Source organism: Microcebus murinus, chromosome 5 (genome assembly GCF_040939455.1).
Source record: "Microcebus murinus isolate Inina chromosome 5, M.murinus_Inina_mat1.0, whole genome shotgun sequence".
Taxonomy (NCBI): Eukaryota; Metazoa; Chordata; class Mammalia; order Primates; family Cheirogaleidae; genus Microcebus; species Microcebus murinus.
The window spans coordinates 7,535,409-7,552,997 of record NC_134108.1 but is presented as its reverse complement, the minus strand read 5'-3'; the positions used below and the strand labels follow the sequence as shown (position 1 = coordinate 7,552,997).

The 17,589-nt window shown below is 41.1% G+C and overlaps 1 protein-coding gene across 1 annotated transcript; it reads right to left on the bottom strand.

The window, feature by feature from the left end:
• Positions 1 to 297: 297 nt before the first annotated feature.
• Positions 298 to 14,685, bottom strand: SOD2 (superoxide dismutase 2). The gene is made up of 6 exons (XM_012759655.3): positions 14,527 to 14,685; positions 13,965 to 14,167; positions 8,788 to 8,904; positions 5,836 to 6,015; positions 3,290 to 3,454; positions 298 to 486 (listed from the first exon to the last, which is right to left on the bottom strand). The coding sequence occupies exons 1-5, from the start codon at positions 14,547 to 14,549 to the stop codon at positions 3,309 to 3,311; spliced, it is 669 nt and encodes a 222-aa protein (XP_012615109.2). The 5' UTR covers positions 14,550 to 14,685; the 3' UTR covers positions 298 to 486; positions 3,290 to 3,308.
• Between the last annotated feature and the right edge of the window lie 2,904 nt (positions 14,686 to 17,589).

Below are 17,589 nucleotides of genomic sequence, written 5' to 3'. Positions count from 1 at the left end.
GGAAATGAATATAAATATATTTATGGTAAAGATGATAAATTATATATGTGTATTTTACTGTAATAAAAAAATTTTTTAAGTGTTGAGTGGTATGTGTATATCTCTAATACTATGCTTTTATATTATCAGATAATGTTCCTACAGATATGAATAGAGATATAGTTCATACGCCTTCTGGGTTTTTAGAGTAAAATTTCAACTACTTATTTATTATTCTTTTCCCACAAAAAAGCAGTAAAAATGATACAGTGTTATAGGATTATTAGCGTTTTGACAAGCATACATAATAATGCTGACTTCTTTGATGGTTGATAGATTCTTTTATTAACAGTCAAAAACCTTCACACTTACAATAGGAAAATAAATGTTTCTTCAATGACTAATTAAATGAAAACTATCCAGGACCTTATAGGATTTTCAGCACGTACTAGGTTTGATGCACATCTTAGAAAAGGCTATTAGCTTGCTGACATCATTAGGGCATGACTGAAAATGAGAAAAAGTAAAAAATTTATAAAACATTTTCCTAATAGCTTTTGCAACAGTCATTCCTCTTAAATTAAAACAGAAAATAAAATGCACATTTATACCTAGTTTTAGATATGACTCACAATACACATCAATCTCAATTTTATGGTTTTGGTATGACTTTTTAAAGGTGCTCCATAGAAAATCAAATCTTACTTTAAGGCCATAAATTTGAGGTGTGCATTAAAGTTTTAATTTCTCAACATCTAAGTTTAATTATTACACTACAGATCAAGCAACAGATAGTATTTGAAAGACAGTATTTGTTATCCTTCCTTGTTTTCCTCCAGCACTAACGTTGCTAAGGTTTTTGATGCACAATTATATTGACTAGAGCAGGCACTGCCGATTCAGTCACAAAAATCCTTCTCAGATAAACAATACTTGTTCTTTGCAGAAAAAAATGGCCATTTTACTTTTTCTATTTCTTTCCTGTTATAAAAAACAGGGCTTAACAATCTTAAAGTCTCATTTTCTACCAGATGATTAAAATCTTTAGTTTGTAACTTCTCTTAGCCTCTTAAAATCTACCCAGCAGTGAGGAAAAACAAATTTAGTGAAGGACAGTATGCCTCCTGTTCTCTCAATAGAAAGCCAGAGCAAAAATAGAGCCCCATAGAAATTTCAACATTGAATTTTTTTTTTAAATCTTAAAGCTTAGTAGGAATCAAAAAGCTTTATATAAGTCAGTAGTCTCTGCAAATCTTCGTTAGTTCAGTACAAACCATGATCTAGCAGACGACTTGTATTTAAAAACTCATCTTTCAAAACATTCCACTTGCCCAGTCTGTTTAAACAGAGTTCACTACCTTGTTTATAGAGTCAAGTGATAATCACATGACTGCTATGTGCACACCATGGAAGTCATTTCACTGTGGTACTTAAAGAATGGCAATCGCATCTTCAAAGTTTTTTCAATACACTAGCAAAAACACACACAGTTTTCAATAGTCTCATGCCAACACTGTTGACAATTCAGAAAGCCTAAACACTTCTCTAATTGAATTTTAGAAGAAACATGCCTTAAATTTTTCTTAAAACTTCAGTCTTCAATATTGAAACTTCTAAGTTACCCCATTTTTCCATGAGAAAAATTAAGTTAGGAAAAATTAAAACTAAGAAAATAAACTTGGGAAAACATTACCAAATAGGCTTAAGGAAAAAAAAACTATATAAAGAGAATATTCCAATAGAAGGTAAAACCTATGTGCACAGGGTTGCTCACTGCAGCATTATTTGTAATAACAATTAGAAGCAAATGAAATATTCAATAATAGAATTATAAAATAAACTAGAAAATGTCCAACTGATAAAATGTTATATAGCCACTAAAGATAATTAGGAAAATGAAACAACATGGGAAATGCATGATGATTTTTAAGCCAAATACAAAAAGGATCCCTGCTACATTTAAACAGTACCCACCTCTATTTGCAAAAACTACACAGGAACACAATTTGACATGCTGTGTCAATGTATTATGGATATAGTTTAGTTGGATTATTATTATGGATATATCTTTAGTTAAAAATATAAAGCTTCTAGAGTGGCTATATATTCTTTAAAAGAAAACATGAAAAAGGACAGAATAAATCAAAATCATGTCATAGAAAATAAATGTTCCTCAGGGAAGCATGCTGCTGATCTCGTCCAGAAATCAATTTGCCTCTATGTGGAAGGGTAGTACCTGGCCCAGGGCCCAGTTCTCGTGAGGGCGATGCAAGTGCCCAGTCAGGGTGACCCATGGCCTAAACTCTAGCATTGATTTTACCAGCTATGCCCTAATTTGTCCATTTTCAGCACTATTACACAATATATAGTTCTATGTTTGAGGATAAAACATCAAGTTAAAGTCAGATAAATTCAGAGGCATAATTATCTCCTCATAATAAAGCAGTTCTCAATTAGCAATCAAATCACATGTATTTAAATGACAAAATGGTGTTAACCCTCTGTAACATGTGACCACAAATAATTAAGGACTACTGGGTGATATCTACCAGGAGTACCACTACAGAGGATTACTTGCCCAAAAAAGCAATTTTTGATAGAAAGCTGAGTATTTCCCTTAGTAAATATTTAATATTTTATTGTTAAACAAGTAAGGTAAAATACTAGATTTTCTATAACTGCAATAGAACAGGATCAGAAAGCCTTTTCTGGACTGGGCACAGTGTCTCATGCCTGAAATCCCAGCATTTGGGGAGGCCAAGGCAGGAGGATCACTTATGGCCAAAGTTCAAGACCAGCCTGAGCAACATAGTGAGACCCCATCTCTACAAAAAATTTAAAAATTAACCAGGCATGGTGGTAGGCACCTGTAGTCCTAGCTACTCAGGAAGCTGAGGCAGGAAGATTGCTTAAGCCCAGTAGTTTGAGGTTACAGTGAGCTATGGTGCCATAGCACTCCAGCCTGGGAAACAGGGCAAGACCCTGTCTCAAAAAAGAAAAGAAAAGAAAAAGCTACAGGGCCTAAAATATAGGAGTGGAATATTTTGGATAGTTTTATGATGATAATCATAACCTCTTAGCTATTTTAGCTCTCTGAAGAAAATGTTCAATCAAAAGATTCAATCATCCAAAGCATTTACTATTTTCAATCACCTGCCCAATAATAAAATTTTCAAATAAGAAATTATTCATTACATGTTTATCAAATATGTGAATAAGTAACATCAAGAAATGCTATATTAGAGTAGCTTATTAGCATATTGCAATACTCTACACTATTACAAAAATAGTCATAAAGATCTTAACATACTCAGTATAATGATCCTGTTTTACTTTTTGCAAGCCACATATCTTTCAGTTACGTTCTCCCAGTTGATCACATTCCAAATAGCCTTCAGGTAATCAGGCCTGACATTCTTGTACTGAAGGTAGTAAGCATGCTCCCACACGTCAATGCCCAGCAGTGGAATAAGACCTACCAGAAAGAAGAAAAAAAAAAAAAAAACTATACATTTCAATCTAAAACATTACATTTTCTCAATTTAAACTTTCATTATTCTTTACACACAAAATTAACTTTTACAACAATCTCATTTGTTTATATGTAAATAATAAATTTGTATAAGAATGAATACAAAAGGCCAGGACGGTGGCTCCTGCCTATAAATCCTAGCACTCTGGGAGGCCTAGGCGAGAGGATTGCTTGAGCTCAGGAGTTCGAGATCAGCCTGAGCAAGTCTCTAACTATAAATAGAAAGAAATTAGCCAAACAACTAAAAATAGAAAAAATTAGCTGGGCATGATGGCACATGCCTGTCTGTAGTCCCAACTACTTGAGAGACTGAGCCACGAGGATCACTTGAGCCCAGAAGTTTGGGGTTGCTGTGAGCTAGGCTGACACTGTGGCACTCACTCTAGTCCAGGCAACAAAGTGAGACTCTGTCTCAAAAAAATGAATACATGGCCGGGCAAGGTGGCTCACGCCTATAATCCTAGCTCTCTGGGAGGCCGAGGCAGGTGGATCCTTTGAGCTCAGGAGTTCAAAACCAGCCTGAGCAAGAGCGAGACCCCGTCTCTACTATAAATAGAAAGAAATTAATTGGCCAACTAATATATATAGAAAAAATTAGCTGGGCATGGTGGCGCATGCCTGTAGTCCCAGCTACTCGGGAGGCTGAGGCAGCAGGATTGCTTGAGCCCAGGAGATTGAGGTTGCTGTGAGCTAGGCTGATGCCACGGCACTCACTCTAGCCTGGACAACAAAGTGAGACTCTGTCTTGAAAAAAAAAAAAAAAAAAAAATGAATACAAAGATTTCAAACTTTACTTTTTCATAAGAAAATATGACAAATAGTAAAAATAATTAAGATAAACTTGGGAAAATCAATTAACTACAGTATTTTAATAGCTGTTCTTGAAATAACAATAGATTCATCCAAGAGTCAATTCCCAGCCTTCCTCCTAGTCTTAGAGGACTGAGCCGCAGGAAGAGTGTGTTACACCTATGGGAGTGCTTGAGGCCTGCCAGTTTCTCTTCCTAAAGGGCTGACACTAATGGGGGTTTAAAAGAAAGCTGCTCTGCTCCGCAAGGCTAATTTTAATCTTAGGGAATACACAGCAGTTATGAGACATTAATAGAATAAGTCAACAAGGAAAACTGAATAGGACTAAAGAAAAAGACACAGTGTTTTCAGAAATTAAATTGTGTAAATCTTAAGCTTAGTTCTATCTATAAAACATTCACTTAAAAAAAATTCTCAAACTAAATGATAGCTCTCCTCTATGAAAATAATACTTAACTAGAATGTGTTGGTCAGTTGTGAGGTAGGTCACTAGTAATTTACTATTAATAATTAAAATAGCAAAATTTATGAATGATTTTTGCCATAAATAAAAAGCCGTGACTTCCATTTTTTGTCATTACAACAGGCTTTCTTCATTTCAAGCGAGAGAGAAAGGAGTGTAGCTAGGATGGCAGCCTCTCCAGTCGGGTACCTGGATAGATATACCTGACTCTACAGCATTTAGTGCTCACAAATCTTTTGTGGCTTTTACAAATGTTTGTGGATTCTCACTTTCCCAAAAGAGCTGTTTAGATTCTGGCAAAATCTGAGTATATCCAGGGAAGTGAGCCACATGAGCAGGAGTATTCTGATGGGTAGAGGTAGAAAAAGTGGCAAAGGACTGCTATTGGTTGATGTTAGGGGGCCACTTTAAGTTAAAGTCCCAGCTAACTGTGGAATGACTCAAAGGACTCTATTTCCCATACTCTTCAGTGACATTTTATAAAAGGTTTCTAATTTAATTAGGCTCAACAGAAAAAAAAAAAAAAAAAAAAGGATTTGGTGAGCTCAGCCCAGAGCTTCCAAGTCAAATATTTTCATATATGGTACAAAAGACCCCTACCTAGAAAGGCAGAAGTCTGGAAACCTGAGTTCTAGTCCCAGTTTAACTGCAAGTGCTCAGCAGAGAAGGTAAGAGTACAAGTTTTGAAATTGGACTCAGCCTATATTTCTTTTCCTCATCCTTATTCGTTAGCTAATTTTAGTTTTTTTAGTCTAGTGCATATAATTATTTAAGCTGATACTAACTCTCTGTAGAATGAGGCAGGGTTTATGATTAAAACATTTTTGTTAATGTATCCATGAAATCACATGTGCTTATTTTACAAAATATCAAGGACTTTTAAAGCATTTTAACTTGCACAAGACTCTGGGTACTATCTGTTAAGATGTGCTCAAATTATTACATGTTCATGATTAAGTTTAAACACTGCAAGTTTTCCTTACTTCTAGTTAAATGCTGTATAGTTAACCATCTCTCCCAAATGAAATGTGTAACAATTATTAAATCTAACCTGTTGTTCCTTGCAATGGATCCTGGTTAGCACAAGCAGCAATCTGCAAACGTCCCTGCTCCTTATTGAAACCAAGCCAACCCCAGCCTGAGCCTTGGACACCAGCAGATACAGCTGTCAGCTTCTCCTTAAACTTGCCAAAGGAACCAAAGTCACGTTTGATGGCTTCGAGCAACTCCCCTGTTAAAAAAAAAATCCAAAAAACACCCACAAATGAACAGATTTCAACAATTAAAATATTACATTACATATATTAAAATATTCTTGTCATATAGCCCAAGAAACAAACAGACATCATACAGAAGATACAATAAAACCCAGTGAACCTACATAACACAACTGTTACTCCTACCCTGACAACAGTATCTAAGGTTTCGCAATTTTAATGCACTTTTTTTTTTTGAGACAGAGTCTTGCTCTGTTGCCCAGGTTAAAGTGCTGTGGCATCAGTGTAACTCACAGCAACCTCAAACTCCTGGGCTCAAGCAAGCCTCCTGCCTCAGCTACCCAAGTAACTAGGATTACAGGCATACACCACCATGCCCGGTTAATTTTTTCTATATACTTTTAGTAGGCCAATTAATTTCTTTCTATTTTTAGTAGAGATGGGGTCTCGCTCTTGCTCAGGCTGATTCTGAACTCCTGACCTTGAGCAATCCTTCTGCCTCAGCCTCCCAGAGTGCTAGGATTACAGGCGTGAGCCACTGCGCCCAGCCTAATTCACATTTTTTAATGAAGGTTGTTAAAGGGATTTCTTCACTCACTGTGCTTTTTTCATCAAGAACAAAATACTACTTTCTATTAGCTGTCTTCTTTTCCCAGAATAGAAAAGTTACTTTGACTTCTACCTCACTCTACGTCCTCATTTGGGAGTAAATTATGACTGTTATTTGGTTCTTCTCCGATGCAGCCTAGATCTTCCCATCTTAATTAAATTGTTTTAAAAAGGGTGATTTTTCTCTTCTATGAATGAACTAAGGGTATACTTTAAGAGCTATAGTCCTTTTATTCTGTAGCAATATAGAATATAATTCTAGATTAAGCATATCAACTAAATCAAGTAGGTCAAAAATCTCACTTCTCTTATTCTACCAGTTTAAAAGTAATGTTTTATAAGCACAAATGATGGAATAAAGTGGTACAGATGATAAAAAATGGCAGAGAGTACCAAAGCCATTGGTTGCACATGGGTATACCTGATAGTCTGGTAACTGACAAAACCTCAAAAGTACTGAGTCATGATTTGAAGACCTAACTCGGAAATAATAAATTGTCTGGTTTCCAATACTCCCTCATTCACTGTTACCTCAAAATGAAACTGCATATTTCAAGTGTAAAAGATATGCTGCCTTCAACAACAATCAAAAGCAAACCACAGGCCGCGCAGTGGCTCACGCCTATAGTCCGAGCACTCTGGGAGGCCAAGGCGGGTGGATCGCTCAAGGTCAGGAGTTCGAAACCAGCTTGAGCAAGTGCAAGACCCCGTCTCTACTAAAAATAGAAACAAATTAATTGGCTAACCAAAAATATATAGAAAAAAATTAGCCGGGCATGGTGGCACATACTATAGTCCCAGCTACTTAGAAGGCTGAAGAAGAAGGATCGATTGAGCCCAGGAGTTTGAGGTTGCTGTGAGCTAGGCTGACGCCACGGCACTCACTCTAGCCTGGGCAACAAAGTGACACCGTCTCAAAGTAAATAAATAAATAAAAGCAAACCACAGAAACTTGGGGTACATGCAAGGAGCCCAGAAACAAGGGAGGAGAACTATGTTTTATACTCCACACCTTTCCTGGGGTGAGGAGGATAATTAAAGTCACCTGAGCCTCTGCAAGCCACAAAGGAAATCAAGGAAACAAAGATGGTGGGCTGGGCACGGTGGCTGACGCCTGTAATCCTAGCACTCCGGGAGGCCAAGGCGGAGCGGATTGCTCGATGTCAGGAGTTCAAAACCAGCCTGAGCAAGAGCAAGACCCCATCTCTACTATAAATAGAAAGAAATTAATTGGCCAACTAATATTAAAAAAAAAAAAAGATGGTGAACAAGACTGTCTAGCTCTATATTCTCCTCATTTCCTGGAAAATCTAATTTTCTGGGACAAATTAATTTTTATCAGTTAGCAAGAATAATAAAATCATAGCAAAAGGCACTGTAACTTATGCTGAGCATGGTGGCTCATGCCTGTATCCTAGCACTTTGGGAGTCCAAGGTAGGAGGATCACTGAGCCCAGGAGCAACACAGACAGTCTGAGCAACATAGCAAAACCACCATTTCTACAAAAAATAGAAAAATTAGCCAGGCATTGTGGCACACGCCCATAGTCCCAGCTACTGGGGATGCTGATGGGGAAGGACTGCTCAAGTCCAGGAGTTTGAAGTTGCAGTGAGTTATGATGGTGCCACAGCACTCTAGCCTGGGTGACAAAGCAAGATCCTGTCTAAAAAAAACCTTTTTAAGTCTCAAAACAGCCCCATTATTATCCCTGTAACACAGATGAAGAAAGTAAGGTACAGATGGATAAGTATCTAACCTAGGCTCTCAAGCTAATTAAGGGGAAAGTTCATCTTTTCTAAAAACTAAGTTTCTTAGTCTTTCCCTAACATGAAGTACAGCCCAATGAAACTAAAAGCTGTTTATGATATTACAGTGGAGCTGATATGATATTACATGAGTATGTATATAAAATCTGATGACATAATTGCCTAAATGCATTCTCCATTCCTACTTATGTCTTTTTGAAAGTTACAACTTTGGTAATATATGTAATCCTAACACTTGAATCCCCATAATACACTAAAATAAAAAAAGAAAAAAAAAAAAGAAAGTTACAACTTTGTTGTCTCCTTGCTATGAAAAATATGCCACTGATACCTCAGGGAAAATTAAAGACTTAAAATCAACAATCTACTGTACACAAAATGTAGAGAAGGGTACACCAATATATACAAACCTTTGGGTTCTCCACCACCATTAGGACTCAGGTTTGTCCAAAAAATGGTATGATTGATATGACCACCACCGTTGAACTTTAGTGCAGGCTGAAGAGCTACCTGAGCTGTAACATCTCCTGAAAAGTGAAAATGCAAATATATTTTTTAAAATTGTTACTTTTTCAACCACTCTATACACTATTTTTTTCTCTTTGTAAGACACCAGATAACAACACCAGCTTATCTTTAACATCCTTGTTAGTCCTAAAATTCAGCAATTTCAGAGTCTACAAAAAAAAGGGACCCTCCCAAAATTATCTGTCTCATAGGACTTTCAGTTCAATTAATAACATGCTAAACAACTGGTGAGGGGCCCAGCAGGGGAGGTAAAGCTAGAAAATTTACTCCTGACTGCTAAGAAACTCAGGGTTCTCTTGGATGGAAAAGATTTCAGGAAATAAAATGCCAAAAATATGCTGTCTCTAAAATCCAAAAAAACAAACAAAAAAAAAAATGCCAAAAAGAGTAATCAAAGAAAATAATAGAATGCTAAAATGTATGGCTCTATATTCAGACTACAGGGAAAACTTTCAATTCCCATGTTCAAGATAGACAACCATTCATTGGGCAATATTTAAGGTCACATCAACAAGAAACTCAATATATTCAAAACTGAACATGTGATTTTCAACCCTGATCTTACTCCTCCTATGGCCTTCCTCATCTCAGTAAATGTAGCTCTGTTCCTCAGGACATCCGTGGTAATATGACATCGACTGTTGACTCCTCTCCCCTCACTCCACATCCAGTCTGCCAGCACACGCATCAACAGAGCCAGCTCGACCTCTAAAACACAGCCAGAATCCAGGCCCCTCTGCTAACTCGGCTGCCACCCACTGAGGCAGAGCACCAGCATCTCCCACCCACATGAGTGCCACCATCCCCTCACTGGTGGGGAGCTTCACCCCCTCCAAAGCTTCCCTTCTCAGTGGCAGTGAACTCCTTGAGTCCTTACACTTGACTCCTCTTAACCCCACCCCAAGCCCTCGCTCACCCAGCTGCAGCCACACTGGCCTTTGCACATGACCAACTCCACTTGCTCGACTCAGGGCTGAGGGACTTCAGCTGCCTCTGCTGGAGCTACCTCTGCTGGAACGCTCTTCCCCAAGAGCCTAACACTTCACTCCTTCATTTCCCATTCAAGTCTCCAATGAGAGGTCACCCTCATCAGTGAAGCCTTCTCTAGCCACAATATACAAACTAGCAATTCCAGCCAAGTCTCCCAGACCCCTTACCGTACTGTGCCTTTCTCAGCACGCCCTGTAACTCCCAGCACGTTGTATGTGTGCCTGTCCAACTATCTCCCTGCTAGCCTGTCAGGACAAGGACTTCCCTGCACGGCTATGTCCCCAAAGTGCCTAATATATATCCCCTCGTAAATTTTTTGCTGATTTACTAGATGATTGAATATAATGAATGTAGTTTCTAAGAAAAAAAATCAATTCTCTAATCTCCATAGTTTAAAAAAGAAAAACAGAATGTCACATTTGAATTATCTGAACGTATTCCTGAAACACTGGGAAAAGTAAATAGAAACCAAAAAGACAATTTTCTAATTTTCTACCTTACTAAAATAAGATATGCAAAATGAGATATTCTTTTCTATGCCTTCAAGAAGCTAAAGATTAACTAAACTACTGGAAAAAAATGGAAATTCTTCTGTTCAATAAATGCTGAGTGCTTATTATTCACAAGATACCAAGAGAGGCAACGTGAAGAACACAGAATCACTGATAACTCTGCTCTCAAGGACCTTTCATTTTGGGGAAAGTTTTTTTTTTTTTGAGACAGAGTCTCGCTTTGTTGCCCAAGCTACAGTGAGTGCCCTGGTGTCAGCCTAGCTCACAGCAACCTCAAACTCCTGGGCTCAAGCAATCCTGCTGCCTCAGCCTCCCAAGTAGCTGGGACTACAGGCATGCGCCACCATGCCCGGCTAATTTTTATTTATATATATATATATATTAGTTGGCCAATTAATTTCTTTCTATTTATAGTAGAGACAGGGTCTCGCTCTTGCTCAGGCTGGTTTCGAACTCCTGATCTCCAGCAATCTGCCCGCCTCAGCCTCCCAGAGTGCTAGGAATACAGGCGTGAGCCACCGCGCCCAACCTGAGGAAAGTTCTTGACTGCTGTTCTTGAAAGTGTATACTAAGAGACATTGGATAATAAATAAATAAATGAAAGTGTATACTAAGAGATATGGGATAAAAAATAAATAAATGAAAGAAAGTGTATACTAAAAACACATGCAAGAAATGTTGCTTTCTAAAACAAGGCCCAGTCTCCAACTGTTTAGCAATTCAGAAAGGAGGAGAGAACCAAATGACATCTGAATACACAGCTAATCTCCTAGTGGTTTCCTTTTTTAGATATCAACTTTTTTTTCTTCTGCTATGTTTACAAAATAATTTTCTTACAGATCAGTGTTTCCCTTATTAATTTTTCTTATAGTCACCCTAAAAATAAATGTAGGTTTTGTATTTTTTTAATAAAACAGTAGTAACTAAATTTTCCAATGGGAAAAAACATGCTTACTGAGAGACAATTTTATAGTCTTAAAAGTTTGCTTAATCATTTTAAAATTTTAAAAGAAATTTTGAGGGCTTAGCACCTGCTTTTAAAAACACTTTTAAGAACAAACTAAACATTTTCTTTGGGTTTCAGTTCAGTTTTTTTTCCACAAACACAATAAAAGTTAAATACTTTTGGTATTTACTTTTGGTTGAAAAGTATTTGTGAGTGAGTTACATGTGATAAGATTATGATGTTATTTTTACTTATCCTCTTCTTTTTTTCTCCAAGTTTTCAAACATGAAAATATAACTTAGTAATTTTAAAAATATTATTTAAGTTAAAAAAAATCTCTGCAGATCTTCATTAACTTACAGGCAATATACTAAAATATAAAACTTTTTTCAATGGCTTTCATTAAACAAGCTTTGATTCCACAAGAAAAGGACTGAAATTAAGTTGTTTTTAAGAAAAAGGTTCCCAGATGTCAGATGCTGCCCTGCAGGGGGTACTTTTACAACTGGGATATTACTCCTCAGCCTCTCCCATTACCACATATTATTTCTTAAATCAGTGGACCTTCTCCTATATCCATTCAAGGTTCCTCTGTTGCAAGTAATCTTCCAGAATGTGGTAACTTTTTCCTCTTTCAGTTTAGTCATTTACCTCAAACAAAACAGGCTGAAATACTGTATTTTTCAAAGCACTTTCACAACTGGGATATTCCCCAGCCTTTCCCATTACCACATGTTATGTTATTTTCTAAATCACGGGGCCTTTTCCAGTATTGGAGATTCACTCAAAGTTCCTCTGTTGCAAGTATTCTTCCAGAATGTGGCAACTTTCTCCTCTTTGAGTTTAGTCATCTACCTCAAACAAAATAGGCTGAAATACTGTATTTTTCAAAGCACTTTCACAACTGGGATATTCCCTAGTCTCTCCCATTACCACATTCTTCACTCGTTTGTTATTTCCTAAATCACGGGGCCTTTTCCCGTATTCAAGATTCATTCAAGGTTCCTCTGTTGCAAATAATCTTCCAGAATGTGGTAACTTCCTCCTCTTTGAGTTTAGTCATTTACCTGAAACACAATCAGGCTGAAATACTAAATTTTCCCACTAGATGTCCCCAGTCAACAAGATGTCACTGTCTAAAAATTACTCCGCAAATTTCATAGGCCTGAAATTCAATAAAAATACATTTAAGACAGTAAATTTTTTTTTTACTGTATAGCTCATCATGCAATACAAATAGTCTGGGAGCATGACTGTCAATTACTTTCTTTATGGATTAAAAGGACACTACTATTTTGTAGAGACATTAAAACAGTCTTCCCAGACACATCCCCAAAGGCACAAACACAAAAAAGTTCACACATAGCGTGGTTTTGTCAACCAAGCTCTTTAAAAAAAAAATAGGTAACTCCATATTATAGTTTAATAGAATTACAAATATTAGTAAATAGATACAAGCCTGTTTCAATTTCCCACAAAATAACTGTTTTCCTTGTGAACTTTGACCCCTAAGTTAATTCAAGAGAAGTATCAAATTTAAAGGGCCTGAAGGGTTCCACAGTTAGGAAATTGCTTTTTGATAATGAACATCATAATGCTAACTTCTGCCTCTTCCCTAGTTCCTACCAGGAAACAGTCCTCTTCTATCTCCTCCTGTCAGTGTGACAGAGGCCTCAATAGCTATACAGCACTTGAAAAAGGAGGTGGTGAGGCTGTCCATCGCCCACCTGCTGTAAAGACAGACACATACACACACGCACACACACACACACACACTAGTTGCTGACAGCAAATCTCCACTTCTACTTTTTGGGGGTTTTTTTGGAGAGAGTCTCACTGTCGCCCTGAATAGAGTGCAGAGGTCTCTTCACAGCTCACGTCAACCTCAAACTCCTGGGCTCAAGCAATCCTCCTGACTCAGCCTCCCAAGTAGCTGGGACTACAGGTGTGCACCAACACGCCTGGCTAATTTTTTTTATTTTTAGTAGAGACGGGGTCTCACTGTTGCTCAGGCTGGTCTCAAACTCCTCACCTCAAGCAATTCTCCCACCTCGGCCTCCCAAAATGCTAGGATTATAGGCGTGAGCCACCGAGCCCAGCTTCCAATCCTACTTTTATCAGGTTACCCGGACCTTCAAGCACACCTGCGTACCTGGCAGTATCTCAATCAGAGTGGACAGGCACTCTCAGCCCCCCTACACTGGCTGGCAGACCTGACAGACCAAACCTGTCCCAGGAGCACATGACATAACAAGAACAGTTTTAGTTGCTAATGTGCAAAAACAGGTTACATATTACAGCTTTCTTTAAAGGCTCTACAATTCACCAATGCTGGCAAGATGGGTAATAAAAATGTGACTTACAGTTGCAAAAGTCATATACAAGTTCCTTGACAGGAACCTAAGTTTTCTGAGGTAATAAAAGAAGTGTATACAAACCAATCAAGACAGACACTCACTCTACAATGAGACATCATTACTTCAAAAAAAAAAAGAGCCTTTCGTGCCTGGAAAACTCAGAAGCGGTACAAACATGAAGTGTGCTCCCCGGGGGGAGGCATTTCTGCACGGACACCCTGGCCACTGTCACATCTGCCTCGGCCGGCACCTACCCTTGGCCAGCGCCTCGCGGTACTTCTCCTCAGTGACGTTCAAGTTGTTCACGTAGGCTGCGTGGTGCTTGCTGTGGTGCAGCTGCATGATCTGGGCGTTGATGTGGGGCTCCAGGGCGCCGTAGTCGTACTGCAGATCCGGCAGGCTGTGCTTCTGCCTGGCGCCCAGAGTCGCCAGGGCCGGCGCCAGCCCCCTGCTCGCGCTGGAAGACACAGACACAGAGCGTCGGTCCCGCGGGCCGGGCGGTGCTCGCAGGCGGGATGCAAGGGACCGACGCGGCCCCGTCACGGACTCGCCGCTCCCCGGCTCGCTCGCTTCCGACGCGCCCGGACGCCCGCCACGGCACACGCGAGGTTTCCACAGCCCCAGGCGGCGCGCCGCGGGGACACCTGCCGTCCGCAGCGCTTCCCTGAGGCGCCCCAGCCGGCCGCCACACGCGGCACCTGAGGGAGAAGCCCCGCGGGTAGCCGGGACCCGCCAGGCCCCGCGCGGCCGCCGTCGCCGCGGAGGCCCTGCCGGCCGCGCGCCCCTTAGACCCCGCCGCGGGCGCCCGCCTCTCACCTGCTTGCCGCGCGGGACAACATGATGCTGCTGCTACTGCCGCGCCGCCGCCTCCAAGCCTCCTCCTAGCCCGAGCGGTCCGACCGAGCCGACAGTCGGGACTGCGCGGCGTCCCCGGCAGCGCCGCAAGGACACTCGCCTCGCGGCCCGCTACGCCCCGCCCCGGGCGCGCCCAACCCGGTGGGGGGGACCCGGGCTGCCCCGCGGTCAGTTCCGCCCCGCGCTAGCCGCACACCCTTCGCCGCGGGGACAGCAGAAAGGGGAATGCAAGTCCGCCCTCGGCCACGGCAACTCCGGTGCCTGTTTGCCGTACTTGTGTGGCGAGTGGCCGGAGGGAGGCCTCCCCTGCCCTCTGTGGCGTTGGTACGGCCCGCGGCCCCGCCCCTGCTCCGCCGCTCCCGGCTGCCTCGGGGGTCGAGGCGCCGGCGGCTGCTCCCTGCCCTTCTCGTCCGCGCGCGGGGCGGCGTGGGCTGGGCACCTCCCGCGGGGGAGGCTGTCGTGCCTCCCCTGGGGCCCTGGGGACTGTTCCTAGGGGAGACAGGGCCGAGCCGCTGCTTACGCCCCCCAGCGAGCGTGTTGGAGGAGGGCTCGGGGCCAGCGCCGGCTAACCTGTATTTAGTTAGCCCTTGTGCACCATGCCCTAGTGACTTTGCTTTGCAAGTAAGCTGACCTTGGGACTTCCTCCAAGCCAGAGCCAGGACAGGAGCCATACAGACTTTTATCCCCGCTGGCTGCCTAATGATAGTGTTATTGGGCACCTATGATGTGCCCCAGACTGCACCGCAGGATTTCCATACATTTATCTTTTTCTACCACTAGGGTCGGTATGGCTGACGCTTGGTAACAACAGTTAATGAAATCGTCTCACAGGTTAAGCAGCTTGTCCTGGTCGCGCAGTTAATAAGAAAAAGAGTCAGGACTAGAACTCAAAGTTCACACTTTCCTGCCAGTCAGGTTTGCGTGTTTAGAGTAACTTTTGTGAGCCAACTGCTGAGGAGAATAATATTAATAATAAAAGGAGTCTCTCCTATGCTGTCTTATAGTCTAAAAATAAGCTGTAAGTATCAAATGCTTTCTTAACTATTAAAAATAACAGTTCTGAATTGTGTGAATCCTTGCTGCGTAGAAGTTAGGAAAGCCTCACGGTGTCACTCTACTGAATAGAACAATCTGGAAGGAAGCAGGCAGCAGGTACTGAATAAAGAGTATCAGTTGTTTGCTTCCACTCCCCGTACAGCCCTCCCAAGGATGGCTAGTCTTTGGGTAAGCAGAATGGGAAAACATACTCAAGCCAAGAGGAACTGCCTGAGCGTGGCTTCACAACAGGAAGGGCTGAGGCTTGTTTGCAGACATCAGGAGAATGTAACTAAGAGGTTGGGTTGGGGTGAAGGAGGAAATTCAGGTTGGGACCAGGTTAAGGACATCCTTAAAACTCAGATAAGGCTGGACGTGGTGGCTCACGCCTGTAATCCTAGCACTCTGGGAGGCCGAGGCAGGTGGATTGCTTGAGGTCAGGAGTTCGAAACCAGCCTGAGCAAGAGTGAGACCCCCGTCTCTACTATAAATAGAAATAAATTAATTGGCCAACCAAAAATATACAGAAAAAATTAGCCGGGCATGGTGTCGCATGCCTGTAGTCCCAGCTACTTGGGAGGCTGAGGCAGAAGGATTGCTTGAGCCCAGGAGTTTGAGGTTGCTGTGAGCTAGGCTGACACCAGGGCACTCACTCTAGCCTGGGCAACAAAGTGAGACTCTGTCTCAAAAAAAATATATAGCGAGAGGATCACTTCAGCCCAGGACCAGTCTGGGCAACATGGCAAGACCCCATCTCTACAAAGAAATGTTTTTAATTAGCTGGGCAGGGTGGTAGTCCCAACTACTGGGGAGGAGTTCAAGGATGGAGCCCAAGAGTTCAAGGATGCAGTAAGCTATGATTTCGCCAGTTCACTCCTACAGAGGGAAACCCTGTCTCAAAAGATAAAAAAAAACAAAACGACTCAGACAAGAACATCTGTTTGTTATGATTGGTAACATTTTAGCCAGTGTTTTTTCAGGCAAGGTAGTCTGGCGCTGATACCATGAGGGCAGGCTAGTTAGGAAACTTTGCATTGGTCCCCATATGGGGTGCTGTGGGCCAGTTTTAGGGTACTAGCTATGGGTACTAGAAGAAAGGGGCATTTTGGGTTTTTTGTTGTTGGGTTTTTTTCATTTTTTTATTTCAGCATATTATGGGGGTACAAATGTTAAGGTTACATATATTGCCCATGAGTCAGAGCTTCAAGCGTGACCATCCCCCAAACATTGCACATCTCACTCATTATGTTTGTATATACTCATCCCCTCCTCTTCCCTCCCACCCGTCTGACACCCAATAAATGTTATTTCTATATGTCCACTTAGATGTTGACCAATTTGCTGGTGAGTACACGTAGTGCTTGTTTTTCCATTCTTGAGATACTTCACTTAGTAGAATGGGTCCCAGCTCTATCCAGGAAAATACAATAGGTGCTATATCACCATTGTTTCTTAAAGCTGAATAGTACTCCATGGTATACGTATACCACATTTTATTAATCCACTCATGTATTGATGGGCACCTGGGTTGTTTCCACAACTTTGCAATTGTGAACTGTGCTGCTGTAAACATTTGAGTGCAGGTGTCCCATTTGTAGAGTGTCATTTGATCTCTTGGGTAGATGCCCAGTAGTGGAATTGCTGGACCAAATGGTAGATCTACTTGTATCGCTTTAAGGTATCTCCATATTGCTTTCCACTGAGGCTGAACCAGTTTGTAGTCCCACCCGCAGTGTAGGAGTGTTCCCATCTCTCCACATCCATGCCAACATTTATTGTATGGGGACTTTTCGATAAAGGCCATTCTTGCTAGAGATAAGTGATATCTCATTGCACTTTTGATTTGCAATTCCCTGATGATTAGAGATGTTGAGCATTTTTTCATATGTTTGTTGGCCATTATTGTGTCTTCTTTTGAAAAAAGAAAAGGGCATTTTGAAGGATGAAACAACAGGATTCAGTTACAAGTCAGTCACTGTAACGAAAGGG